Here is a 12,502-nt window from a genome sequence, read left to right on the forward strand (position 1 = left end):
TCAATCATATAGCATATTCAGAGGATAGCATCGGTTATTGATGAGTGATCCCCCTTTTATTAAAGTAATATAAGTCATACACCAGACTTGGAACCTTAGGACCCCATGCAACTAGCCCCAGACCCGCAATCTGCATGGATCCCTACATAAATATTCTGTTTAGCCGCAAGTTGCGATAGCGTAATCCGAACATTCGAATAGGAAAGAAAAGGAAAGAAAGAAACCCACAATGATTGAATAAGGCGGCTTCCTCTCCATCACTGCCATACCATCCTGGTCATCAGGCGCGTCTGGGACCTGATCATGCCACTCCTCCGCCTCAACTCGAAAGCGCACCGTTTCGCCAATATCAAAGTAGAAAATTGCACCCTCACCGTTATCCCAAATCCAGACTTGGTCGGCGAAGTCGCTATAACATGAGAACGGAGACATGGGCTGTTAAAAAATATTCGTCTCACGATAAGAGTGAATGAGGGGGCTTGAACCTACAATCTAGCACCATCAAGTAATAGACTGGGAGGTATGAAGATATCGTTAAAGAATTCAACGCTAACTAAAGGTGTTGAACGAAAATGAAGGTGCGTTGTCGTTAGCGTAGCAATCTTGAAACGATAGAATGTCTGTCCCGAGTCTCGACGATCTCTTTTTTTGGGTAAAAAGTATTTTAGACGCACTTTTGATACCGTTCTCGGTTCCACTGGTGATTTTCCCCAGGATAACCTCGCCCTTGAAGGGCCGGAAGACGATTAATCGGAATTTAACTGGCCCAAACATGTAGTTACTCAGTAAGGGCTTGCAGGGAAAACATGGATTTGGCAGTTCGTTTCATGCTGCATGTATTCATTCATTCATGCATACCATTAACATTGACAAGGCCGGTGCCATGTCCAATCAGGCCATCAGAGGACTCTAGCAAGTCGTAGAATCCGATGCAGAGGCCAACATTTTGGATGACCTGGGAAACAAAGTTAGTTTCTAAGTGCTGGCTTTTTCTCTTTCTTTTTCTTTTATTCTTCTTCTTCTTTTTTTTATTTTTATTTTTATTTTTATTTTTATTTTTTTTTTTTGGACATACCTTATTTGCATACTTCTCATTAATATTATCCTCGATTGCAACGGCGCTGAGTTTTGAAAAGTCTTCGGGGGAAATTTGGACCAGGTCGGAGAGGGTTGTCTACAAACATCCAGCATTAGAAATCGGCGGTCAACCCTAGTTAGGAGAAAATCTACCAGGACATACGGCATACCAGAATAAACATGATGCTAATAATCTTTATTTAGATCGAAATGTCACCGAGTAACAAATTGAGAAATCTAACTGTGCAATCCTCGGCATCTTCAGCGCTTCATGCCACAAGCAGGAGAAAGGAGGTTTCGGTAGTGAAAACACATAGACGAAAGCAATTAAGCGACAATACATATCATAGATCCCATATCCTATTCTACGTATTATCGAGAAACATTGAAAGTGGAAAAGCACATCAGTCCCTCGTCACCAACCTGCACATTTCGTTGTATTCAAAAAGGTTTCTGATGTCCACGTGACTTTGCACGGTCTCTGCCGGAGCGGATCAATGTATCGCCCCTGAAACCGCTAAAAAAGTTGGAATTCCCATGAGAATGATAACGACGACGACGCCATCTTCAACGATGATGGGCCCCTGAAGATGGAGGCCTTACCTCTACATTTCCGTATTTAGCTTCTCATTTCTATTCCTGTTCCTACTATGGGTTCTGGCGGATTCTCGTTTCCCCCCCCCACCTCCTCCTCTACCCCAGACTGGCCTGACGAGTTTCCCTGGTTGCTCCATATAGTCAGAGCCAAGGGGGACGAGGCTCTGGTGGCCACCAGCGAGGTCGTGGAAGAGGAAGTGCACATAGGGGTGGGAAAGGAAACCGTATGAACGGCCCTAGTCATGGCCCTTCTCATAATATGAACTTTACGCCTGCGAGTGTCAACCGATATCACCCTCATCCTCATGCTCCGCATCCCCATGCACCTCCGAATAACCCCCTTCCTCCTCAGTATAACCCTCAAGGACCTCCCGCACATTATGCTCCGCCACCCCAAGGCCGGGCCGATTTCCCCTCGGCAGCACCTTATACCCGGCCTTCCCCACATATACCGCCTCAACAAAATACGTACAGCCAGCCAGTGCCGATACAATATCCCCTCCGTCACCCTGCATCACATCCAGCTGCATATAACCCACCCGCTCCCATGCACCGGCATTCTCCGTCCCCGAATCGCCATCCGCAACCTCACATAATGCCACCTCCCATACATTGGGGTTTCGAAAATGCCGTCCAAGGCAGCGCGTACCCACCTCCAGATTCGCGTGCCCCTCAGTTTGGTTACCCTGATAAGCCCGACTCAAAACATCACCATCCGCCCCCGCCGCCCCCCCACGATCGCCATGCATCCCGACCACCTCAGGAATATAATTTTGTTCTCTTCAACAAACCAGTTCAACCGTGGTGATAAATTCGCCAATCGGAATAGTAAACGCTCACATTCCAGTGCATTTGGTGGATCGCAGATGTCTAGCACGAGACCATCTGTCCCTCTCCCCATCCCCAACTTTTGGACTCTTGCTTTCTTCAAGCCGCCCGCCCTCCGTCGACGCTACTAGAACATTAAAGGACAACGAACTCACAACCCAACTTGGTCTCACCCCACTAACAGAGGAGCATGAATCGAGCGAGGAGGAAGATGACGTCGATGAGGAGACCAAGCTTTCACAAACGGTTTCCACTGGCGAGCTTAAATTTACCTATAAAGGGCAAACCTCCACCTTACAAACACCAACAGATATTGCTACCTGGATCGAGGAACGGAAAAAGAGATATCCAACCAGAGCAAGGGTTGAGGAACGTCTGCGGGAAGCTGAAGCGAAGAAACAGGCTGCGAAGGAGACCAGAGAGGCGAAGAGGGCCAAAGAGAATGCTACAAGACAACAGAAGAATATGGATCAGGAAGAAGCAGGAAGGCCTCTGAAAGAAGCTAGAATGAAAAAGGACAAATATAAATCGGACAAGATAGCTCTGAAGGAAGAACAGAAACAGCCACTCGACCCTGCAGATGCAGCGGCTAAAGCGAAACTGAAGGCAGAGAAACTTCGACGGAAGCTCATTAAAGAAGAAAAGAGAGTAGCTAGGGCGGAAGCAGATGCGGAGAAAGCTAGGCTGCGTGCCGAAGCGTCTAAGGCACATACTAATGGGGTGCTTGATGGAGAGGCAAAACCGCCCGTTACCCCAACTTCCGCGGCGGAATATGCACCTTCATCTGCAAGCTGTGATACCTCCAAGCCAGCACTAACAGAAATAGAAGATACCCAGCCAGATGATCAAATAGACGCTGGGGGTCCGCAACAGGAACAGCCAGAACAGCCAACTTCACACCTTGAAAGCATTATCCATACAGACGAAGTCCAAGCTGCGATTACTGGACCTGCAACGATTCTCACCCAACAAGAAACCCCCAATACCATGGAACATACCCCGCATGTGAATGGAAATGCCCCACCCACAGCTGTCACTGGGAATGGCCTATCCGATGAGCTCGACAGCCTTTCATCATTCTCAGATAATGACTCTGAACTCGATGATGAAACATCGTCCAGCGGCTCAGATTTCCTCAGAAGAAGAAAGGCGACACTAGCTTCCTCGGAACCTCGAGCAAGGCTACATCCCCGGCGAGAGCACGACGGTCTTCCCACCGCCGACACCCAAAACGCTGTGTCGTCATTTGCTAAACGGGCTATGCAGCGAGGAAACAGGTGTAGATTCTCCATCAGGCTCAGACAAAACGAAAAATGCAATGAGGCCCTCTGCTCCTGTCCAGGATAAGAAGGGGAGGAAATCCTTGTTTCAGACTGTAAGTCCCCCCTCCCCCGGTATTTTTCTATATATGTCTAAATGCCCCCGCTTGTCTCACTTCTTGTTCTTAAACTGTTCTGGGATGTTAATGCATTTATTGACAAAATCTATAGCTTGTAAGCCGTGAGAAGGAGGAAGAGGATCGGACAGTGATGCAGGCAATATCCTGGCTGGGCCAGCGGGGTGTTTTAGCCGAGTCGGCGACTGATGCGGCACAAGACATTCATGAAGAACCATCAACCACTTGAATCATTCGATTGGCAAGCGATAGACAGGGTGATACATGACTGTGGTAGCCGTAGTGCCACGCTGCGAGTTTGAATATTTCCCCCCCCAAACCAAAGTTGGCTTGGTGTACCCGCCAAACTAGGCTGTGTTAAGAAGTTCCAGATTCAAGATAGGCACTGTGCCAGTACGACATCCTCCCCATAGAAATTAGCGGCTAAGTTAATGATGCCGCAAACCGAGAGCAAAGGGAAAAAGAGTCACTAGCTATCCTTTATTTCTCAATATCATATATAGACATTCCTATTACCTAAAATTCTCAGGTTCCCCTCTAGCACTGCTTGAGTCTACAGCCTATAACTATACTCTCCCTAGTTGGAGGAGCTTCTACCACAATTCGGCTCCAGAGGGAGTTGCCAATGGCGTATGTGAGAAGATTCTACATCTTGATAGAAACTCTGAAGAGGGGAAATACTATTTTGTTACTTTTGGTTCTTATCTAATATTACTACCATGACAGCAACCTCAAAAACAAAGCCATTAATCATCCTCTCAAATATTTTTTCAAAAAAAAAAAAAAAAAAGAAAAAAAGAAAAGAAAAAAAAAAAAAGAAAAAACTTGATAATTAACTTTTGATGTTGAGGAGGTGGAAGGTTAGTTCATTGTAGTTAACCATACTGCTTAAATAGGTGTGTTCACGTGGCATTCTAGCGAGCACTAGAGATGTATGCCGGTGGGATCGACAATAGGGAAACTCTCTTCCCGCCAACTGGACCTTTCGCGGCTCGAGGGCCATGGCGATGTCCATCAATTGTGAATGTAGCCCTATTTCTCCATTCTCGGGACCCATATATAGTGGCTTTCCACGCTTCCATAAAAAGGCCATACAAACACAGTTGGAAACTGGCGGGGGAAAAAAGGACAGAATATCAGTCGGTATCTTAATGACAAACCCTCACAACAAGGGTAGTTAACTTGGGATGAACAATTTACAAAGTCGAAAGAGTTCCTGCGGGCGTTTACATCCCTCTCTCCGCCCAGCTGCACTTTGGAAGGCGATTCGGGGATCAAAGGCCATCTCGACCAGCGGAAACAAAAGGGGAAAAACTCATGGAGATTTGATAGCGGAATCGCCGACTGGTAGAGGGATGCTGTAACGATATATATAGTTGCGTTCCAATTCGTCTCTTCTTGCGGAGTAGAATGGATACTCGAAACAAGAGAACGATGACCGGAAAGATGATAAATAGAAGACAGGAAAGTATACAATCAGAAGCAGTATATGTCATGATATATGAGCGATATATGAGCTCAACGGGCGGTAATTTCTTAGAAGAATGTAGCTTTGTGATTAGGACCAGCTGTGAAATAGAAAACGAAAATATAGACACTCTTTCGCGCAGCACTGGGAAGGGACTGGAAAAAAGAAAATCGAAAACGTCGAAAACCAAATAACTAAACAAGGAGGAAGAGAAGAAAGGGATACAACTAACATACTTTGTGAGGTACATGTACATGTGAGCTATTTTGTTCACTGGCTTTTTTTTTTTTTTTTCAAGTGTATTACAGCAAAGGATGACACTGAAATACTGAGTGAGCCAAGATAACTCGATTAGCAGCATAAAAGTGTGGAGGAAATACATTTGTTAAATGGAGGGAAGGAAACACTCAGAGAAATAAGTGTAAAGAATCGTTCTTATTCGTTTTTTTCTTTTATGAGATGGTGGGGCAGAAGGGGGCGAAGAAGTTGCCCCCGGTCCCTGCTGCAAACTTCTTGATGTTAGCGAGGTATGCTGCATACATGAGCCGAATAAAAGGTTTAAGTAGCGCGGATATCATAAGCGACTCGCTGATTGAAAAACAGATAAAATCCACTTAAGAGCATGAAATGGACGCTTGGGCTTTCTTTGCAACAAGACCTTCAGGTTACGTTTTGATAATCTCATATTGGACTGGGTGGAGAAAGAAGTAATGGCATCAGAGAGCTAACCTCAATTATTCAACGCTCCCATGCTTCCATGCTCCAGAGATGCCTGTTTACTTTCCAGCTCCGCCTTGTATTGCCTTTAATTTTGTATATATAAATTTATATATACGTATGTGTCAGTAAGCTTCAGTAGCAGCATCAAGTTCTCGCGTTCCATGCAAAAACCATGTGAGATCGTTTTCACTCAGCATGGGGAGGAAAGGGTAAAGGATCGATGGGAGAAAAAAAATAAAAGAAGAAAAGGGGTTACCGAAGAATCAACACCTCCGCTTCTGACGCATTAACTTCCTCCACAACCATCTTCTGCATCTCCTCTGGACTCTCCGCCTTCTCCTCAATCCGGAGAATAGATGTCCCCACAGCCATAAGCAGTCGTCCAGCTCGCGTCGTTTCATCTGCTAGAAATCCGGAAAGAAGGCAAAACGAAGAGAAGATTTCAAATAGTGAGTTCTCCAAGTCTGTCTCTCAGATTTTTTGAGAAAATTCTCGAAAACCACGCGGATGGAGGAGACGACAAGATTTCAAGTGGGCATGATTTTCGGGACATTTTGCCACACTTATATTCAAACAAAGTTCAGGGGAGTGAATATGTGAGGGATGTGTGTGCATGAAAAAGAAAAGGGGAGGGGGCCTTACTCACAAACAAACTTCAGCATACGATGATTCTCCACCTTCAATGCCTCCAAACCATCCTCGATCGCGGCATAGTCACGAATATTCCCCGCCTCCTGCAGAACCGTCTGCCGCTGGTAATATCTTCGCAATTTTGTCGCCTTTTGATCTATGGATCGGAACATGTATCTCTGTAGTGCGATCATGTACGCCTTGCATTTATCGGAGAGGGCCAGGTACGAAGGCGTTTCAGAGGTAAAGTCAGTAGCTTGAAGTTGTGCGTCGAAGGTCATTTTCAGCTGTATCAACTCGTCGACAGCAGAGATGGGAAGGGCAATTATGCTGCTAGCCATCATTTATTTTATTTATGGCTAGCAGGGGGTTGGTTGAGCTATTCTTTCAAGAAGAAATACGAAAAGGGGGTGGAGGGAGATTGTAAAACAACAAGTATGGATTTTCTGACGCTTCTTTACCCAATTATTAACATATATAAAGGCCCGGCGGAAGAGAGAATGAGAAAATGGACAATGCGTTGTGTGGGTCGATCGGTTTCTGCGGTCCGAGCAACATTCAGTTGCATAATTCCCCTTCCTGACTGCAAGTGAAGCATCGTGGAGAGGCTCATGTGCTATATGGTTTGTTGGAAGCCAATAATAATGTCAGCAGGAAGAGGATATGACGGAACGCTGCGGATGAACCAAAAAAAAATAAAAAATAAAAAATAAAACATAAAAAAACAAAGTAGACGGCAGGGCTTGGTTCCAACTGGACCATTGTTATGATAGCAGAAAAAAGAAAGGTGGCATCCCATACTTGGCTATATTCTCACGGGAAATACAACGAAGAACAAAATCCTTGCGAAAGAAAGGTCAGAGTAAACAGATGGCCATTCGCCCTATCCAACAAACATCCGCTTGTCGTCTGAACAAATTTTTGCAGAAGCCAATGAGAATAGTTATTCAGTTGTTTGTTTGCGTTGGTTTTTATATTTTCAATTTTTTGATTGTATCTTCTTTCACGGAATAATTGAAATGAAATTGAAAAATGAAATAAAAATAAGCGAGGGAGAGTGGCTTTCCTCCACAATCCCCATCGGCAAAACTTGGAGCGGAGATATGGATGCTATCCAAAGCTTGAAAGACTCTTTCATTTTCGAGCGGGCAGAAGGCCATGACTGGCTGTGCATAGACCGACAGGCGTTTCCTGCATATCAGCCGGGTAATGCGATACTCGATGGCAAAGGACTGCTACGACAAGGAAAGCATGGATTCCGTTTCCTGTGATTCCGGATGGAATCTTGGCTCCTTGTGAGTAACTGGCGGGAGGAAGACAAAGCCTTCGGGTCATGGCTCTTGGAGACTGGAAAGTTTCTCGGATGTGCCGAATGAAAGTTGGCCGTGCAGTTTGGAGGCGGGCCTGCCGGAAGCCGTGGATGTGGTCTTCCTGGATGTGACCCGTCATATTTGCTTGTTCGTGGTGAGGATCTCTATCGATGTAACAATAGGAAGCTGGGTTGGCTAGATGCGTCTGCGTCTATCGCGGTTAACTGTCACCCACGTGATGGTTTAATTTTTGTTCGACACCTGAGTGGTTGTAATGGTTGGTTCTGCTCCATCCAGGGAGGTACGCGATGCGTGAGAACATCGACATGGACAACATCGATATAACCGAGTTTTATGGGGGAGGTCTACATCTATAATGCTCAAAGGTTGGGACTCCGCAATGACGTCGGCGTCGTGGCCAAGACAAGTTTATATATCCTGGTTTCATGTGCTGTACATGTATTTTGAACCAGGAAGGGTCATATGTACACGAAGGATTCGAAACAAGGTGATTCCTTCGGACAATAATGCGTACATGAAATGGGAAAAAGGTCCGGGGGGTGTGGGGAGGTGTTGTATATATTCGTAGCCCCACACCCATGGAGATGATGACTCAGGAAAGCTGGAGTTATATATCTGAAGCCTCTACATGATGAGTCTCACGATCATCTATGTATTGAGTACGAAGAGAAGAACTTGATATATATCCAGCATGGACGTTCAAGGAAGTACAAGGATAGATCGCCTAATCTATGGCTATGCCCAGCCCAAATTATTGAGACAATACCCATGAGGCAAGTTCATGGCGATTCCATGGAGAAGGGCAAGCAATGCACCTAGGTAGTTAATTGGGGTGGAGGCTCAAGTAGAATGCAAAGAATGTGAGATCGCCATATGGGCTGAAGCCTGTCTTGAGTCTCCGAGTCTCCATATGGGTTTGTGGTACGGATGGTACATCGGTCAACATGCAAATCAGGGGTGATAGCTCAGTTGGGAGTAGCGTACGACTGAAGTGAACTTTGGTCAATTCTTAAATCGTAAGGTCGCCGGTTCAATCCCGGCTCGCCCCAGTTTCCTCTTTTTTTGAGTCAAGTATCAAGAACATTATTAAATCCAACCCTATGAATTCTGCACAAACTTTTCCATCAGAAAATTCAGTGCATTCAATCTCTGCCCTTTTATTTATTTATTTTCTTATTTCAAGGGTGCACTCTGTAATATTTTCACCTCCAGGCTTTAAGTTACTGAATTCTCCTGTACCTGGCAAGCCGCAAAGACCATTTGTATCAACTTACCTTCTTCATCGACCTGTGTTAACTGAAGCAAAATTAAAATGTTGTCTTTTGTTTTTTGATATTGTCCAATGATATGGTCTCCTATTTCTCATGTTCAGGAGACCCTCTGTCAATTTTCCAGCTTTCAAAACCTCCCCCATCAGACAGTGAGTGAAATGCTGCGACCACTGAGGAGTATCCTCCTGTAAACAAATCCCTGAACTGCGCTGATTTTACCATAGCAGTTCAGTATCAAATGAGCCCTGACATTATTGGTGTCGGGACAGTGGGAGAAGTCTACAATGTTGATGATCACATTGTTTTGAAGGTGTGCAGGATATATGAGCCTCCTTCTAGTGATGCCATTCCACGCATCTTGTGGGATTATGCCTCGGAAACCATATTTCACTCTTGCCTTTTGAATGATGAGAGGATGGTGTTGCTCCTGCTTGTAGAGCATCCTCATCCAAATATCATAGAGGTTATTGATATGAATTACCCTGAATGCATTCATCTCTGCAAATACCAGTCATTGTCCGAAGTTATGCAGTCCTCTCAGTCAGATTGAGTTCTTTGCTATTAGGACCTTCTGTGAGCTCTTCTCCACCTCCACAGCCTTGACTTCTCCCATTCAGATATATGTGAGAGGATAAAGTACTCTTCGATTCAAATGGTCATGCTGTTTTTGGTGACTTTGGCGAAATCCGCCCATTTGGACGCCATAATCCGTCTCTGCCAGTCCTTCTTAATGGAAGATGCAACAAATAGATTTGCCATGGGGTTCAATGGTCTACAAATTAGAGATGTGAGTCGAGTCGAAAATATCCATCGATAATCACAATAACCGTATTTTGTCCCAGCTCCATACTGGTCACGGTGGCCTTGACTCTGATCAAAATTGTTTGGCGCGGGCAGTATGATTCTACGGCACATATGCCGGAGCGTGTCGAGAAACTCAGTGGTGGCCAAGTCAGTCGCGGACCAGCTGAACACCTTTTCTCAAAGGCAGAATTAGTTACGTGAATTGTGCCGTGGAGGGGGAATTAAGAGGAACAGCATGGTAGTTTGATATCCAATACAAATTTTTCAATGAGCCGGGTTAACAATGAATTTTAGGTTATGTCCTCTATTCTTTGCCAACTGAGTGTCAACCGGAAATTCTAGCAGATCATTATGGCTGGAATGTGGATGAAGAACTACGTTTTTGAGATCTTCATTTTCATTTTCCCCATATCTATGTCCCCGGCTGATGTCGTTGTATTTCGACTGGCTGTGTGGCCGTGCATGGGGACCATGACCAAATTTTCAACTGATTCCATTCTCAAATATCTCAGTCCTGGTCCCATGTATTGTTTGATTATACTAGTTATTGTACACTTCTTATAACACTAGTTCTAGTTCCATTGCACTATTTATAGTAAAGATTGTGTCTCAGATCATGTTTTGTATAAAGATATCTAGTCCTGGTCCTGTTCTGATCCCATTTCTAGAATGGCACTAAATGGGAAATCATTCTATGATGGTAAGTAGTTATTACCAAAAATCGTTACCTCACTAGTTCTATTTCGAACTCGTATGATGAGTGATATTGTCTCTCTCTTCTTTTCTCTCGACAATGCCCGGCTCCGGCCAAAGGTCATCATCGCCCCTGGCGTGGCCGTCTGATATTGAGTGGGGAATTCATCTTTCTATTTGCTGCGCGCGTCAATGATTGTGCTATCTGAGCAACAGGACACAATTCAGCCCTTGACTGTCATAACCACGTTGAGAGGCCGACAATGAGAGAATCAAGACAGATATTGAAAGACAAGAAGTATCGCAATACTATTGGAAGAGGGCGAAGAGGGCGAAGAGGGCGAAGAGGGCGAAGAGGGCGAAGAGGGCGAAGAGGGCGAAGAGAGCGAAGAGGGCGAAGAGAGCGAAGAGGGCGAAGAGAGCGAAGAGGGCGAAATTGGCAATGAGAAACATGGGAAGGGGTGCTGTGCAGGTTGAAGTTAATTTACTCCGCCCCAAACTTCATGCACAAGCAATCAAAAGTTCCGTCCATTTGCCATCCGATGGGGTGATAGCTCAGTTGGGAGTAGCGTACGACTGAAGTTGAACTTTGGCCAATTCTTAAATCGTAAGGTCGCCGGTTCAATCCCGGCTCGCCCCAGTTTTACTTTTTTCTTACTTCCCCTAACGTAGTTTTTCCAAGTTTGCTTGAAAATACCTTCTTCCTTCACGAACTCTTGGCAGAAGGTATTGAAATCCTCAGTTCTTTCTCAATACGTCAATTTCTAAATCCAATGGGGCTTTTTTTGGGCCCTTTCAAAGATCCTTGCTGAACAGAACATATGCAAATGCTGGCAGCTCGCCTTAGTTCGTAGAATTTAAATTCTACACTTAACTACGGATAGATCGCTAATGAAAACCTTTTTCTACTTCCAGCCTCCTAAACTAAGTCACAAGTCACATCAATTAAAAAATATTTGCCACCTTTGCATCATCTCTGGCAATCCCATGTAAACGATTCCAACTATACTGTTAACTGATCTGCCCACTTTCGCTGGGGTTAGACTGTAAAGCGGAGCCTAGCCCTAAACATTGGGAGGTGCTTCGGTTGTTTCGTCAGCCGGCATTCCTTTATCCAACCGCTTGAAGATCGGGGACTATGTAGGAAATTTGAAATACCTTCCTGTTCAGCGTGAGTCCTCTATTCATGCTTATGTGTACTCCGTAGTAAACCCAACTATCCTGGGCGGGCCGGCCAAGAGGAAATCCTTTCTCTTTTGACGAAGCCTGAGGTTGATTTGGATTTTTACCGGGTTTAGGTGCAAAAGCGTAGGAATGGTTCAGGCGCCCATCAAGCAACATCCATTTTCCTAGAAATCATAAGCGAGTCAGGTATATCTATGGTGAACATTTCCCAGGCCACAGAGACACCTACAAGAGGATGTGCAAAGGTCCTCCACAATCTGCACATCCTCCTGCAGCCATTCTTGTTGCTCAGCAGTTATAGTGTTTTTGTCGTATGTCCTGGCCCGATCAAAATCCAGAAGTACCACCCTTTCTCCAGGAGTTGACTATGAAATTTCTTGATAGCCACGACAAATTTAGCCATACGCTCTTTAGTACGTGTTTCAAGGTGCAATTGACGCATGTCGGGGATACGTTCGATGAATATCGCACTTGGGAGCTCTACGATATTTATAAACATATT

General features: G+C 45.0%; 5 protein-coding genes and 2 non-coding genes across 7 annotated transcripts in view; 5 read left to right on the plus strand and 2 right to left on the minus strand.

Annotated features, from left to right (window-relative positions):
• HCAG_02711 (conserved hypothetical protein) overlaps window positions 1-1,259 on the minus strand; it is a gene marked incomplete at both ends in the record, with an annotated part of 5,541 nt that extends 4,282 nt beyond the window's left edge. The window contains 7 exons of the mRNA XM_001542490.1: window positions 81-142; window positions 229-409; window positions 490-553; window positions 675-761; window positions 859-955; window positions 1,076-1,174; window positions 1,248-1,259. Coding sequence (XP_001542540.1) covers window positions 81-142; window positions 229-409; window positions 490-553; window positions 675-761; window positions 859-955; window positions 1,076-1,174; window positions 1,248-1,259 — 602 coding nt within the window. The remainder of the gene's footprint in view (window positions 1-80; window positions 143-228; window positions 410-489; window positions 554-674; window positions 762-858; window positions 956-1,075; window positions 1,175-1,247) is intronic.
• A 1,041-nt stretch (window positions 1,260-2,300) lies between these two features.
• On the plus strand, window positions 2,301-4,127 carry HCAG_02712 (predicted protein; the record flags this gene model as incomplete). The annotated part of the gene is made up of 3 exons (XM_001542491.1): window positions 2,301-2,529; window positions 2,687-3,779; window positions 4,001-4,127. The coding sequence occupies 3 exons, from the start codon at window positions 2,301-2,303 to the stop codon at window positions 4,125-4,127; spliced, it is 1,449 nt and encodes a 482-aa protein (XP_001542541.1).
• A 396-nt stretch (window positions 4,128-4,523) lies between these two features.
• Window positions 4,524-5,249, plus strand: HCAG_02713 (predicted protein; the record flags this gene model as incomplete). The annotated part of the gene is made up of 3 exons (XM_001542492.1): window positions 4,524-4,532; window positions 4,795-4,830; window positions 5,103-5,249. 3 exons carry the CDS (start codon window positions 4,524-4,526, stop codon window positions 5,247-5,249), a joined length of 192 nt encoding a protein of 63 aa, XP_001542542.1.
• Window positions 5,250-6,096: 847 nt separating this feature from the next.
• Window positions 6,097-7,057, minus strand: HCAG_02714 (predicted protein; the record flags this gene model as incomplete). The annotated part of the gene is made up of 3 exons (XM_001542493.1): window positions 6,097-6,169; window positions 6,343-6,490; window positions 6,751-7,057. 3 exons carry the CDS (start codon window positions 7,055-7,057, stop codon window positions 6,097-6,099), a joined length of 528 nt encoding a protein of 175 aa, XP_001542543.1.
• A 1,944-nt stretch (window positions 7,058-9,001) lies between these two features.
• HCAG_09410 lies at window positions 9,002-9,096 on the plus strand. The gene has a single exon. It is a non-coding gene; the product is annotated as a tRNA-Phe (tRNA).
• A 979-nt stretch (window positions 9,097-10,075) lies between these two features.
• On the plus strand, window positions 10,076-11,395 carry HCAG_02715 (predicted protein; the record flags this gene model as incomplete). The annotated part of the gene is made up of 4 exons (XM_001542494.1): window positions 10,076-10,105; window positions 10,216-10,319; window positions 10,791-10,822; window positions 11,070-11,395. The coding sequence occupies 4 exons, from the start codon at window positions 10,076-10,078 to the stop codon at window positions 11,393-11,395; spliced, it is 492 nt and encodes a 163-aa protein (XP_001542544.1).
• Window positions 11,360-11,455, plus strand: HCAG_09411. Its single transcript has one exon. It is a non-coding gene; the product is annotated as a tRNA-Phe (tRNA).
• The last annotated feature ends 1,047 nt before the right edge of the window (window positions 11,456-12,502 follow it).

Source organism: Histoplasma capsulatum, genomic scaffold, assembly GCF_000149585.1.
Source record: "Histoplasma capsulatum NAm1 scaffold_2 genomic scaffold, whole genome shotgun sequence".
Classification (NCBI taxonomy): Eukaryota; Fungi; Ascomycota; class Eurotiomycetes; order Onygenales; family Ajellomycetaceae; genus Histoplasma; species Histoplasma mississippiense.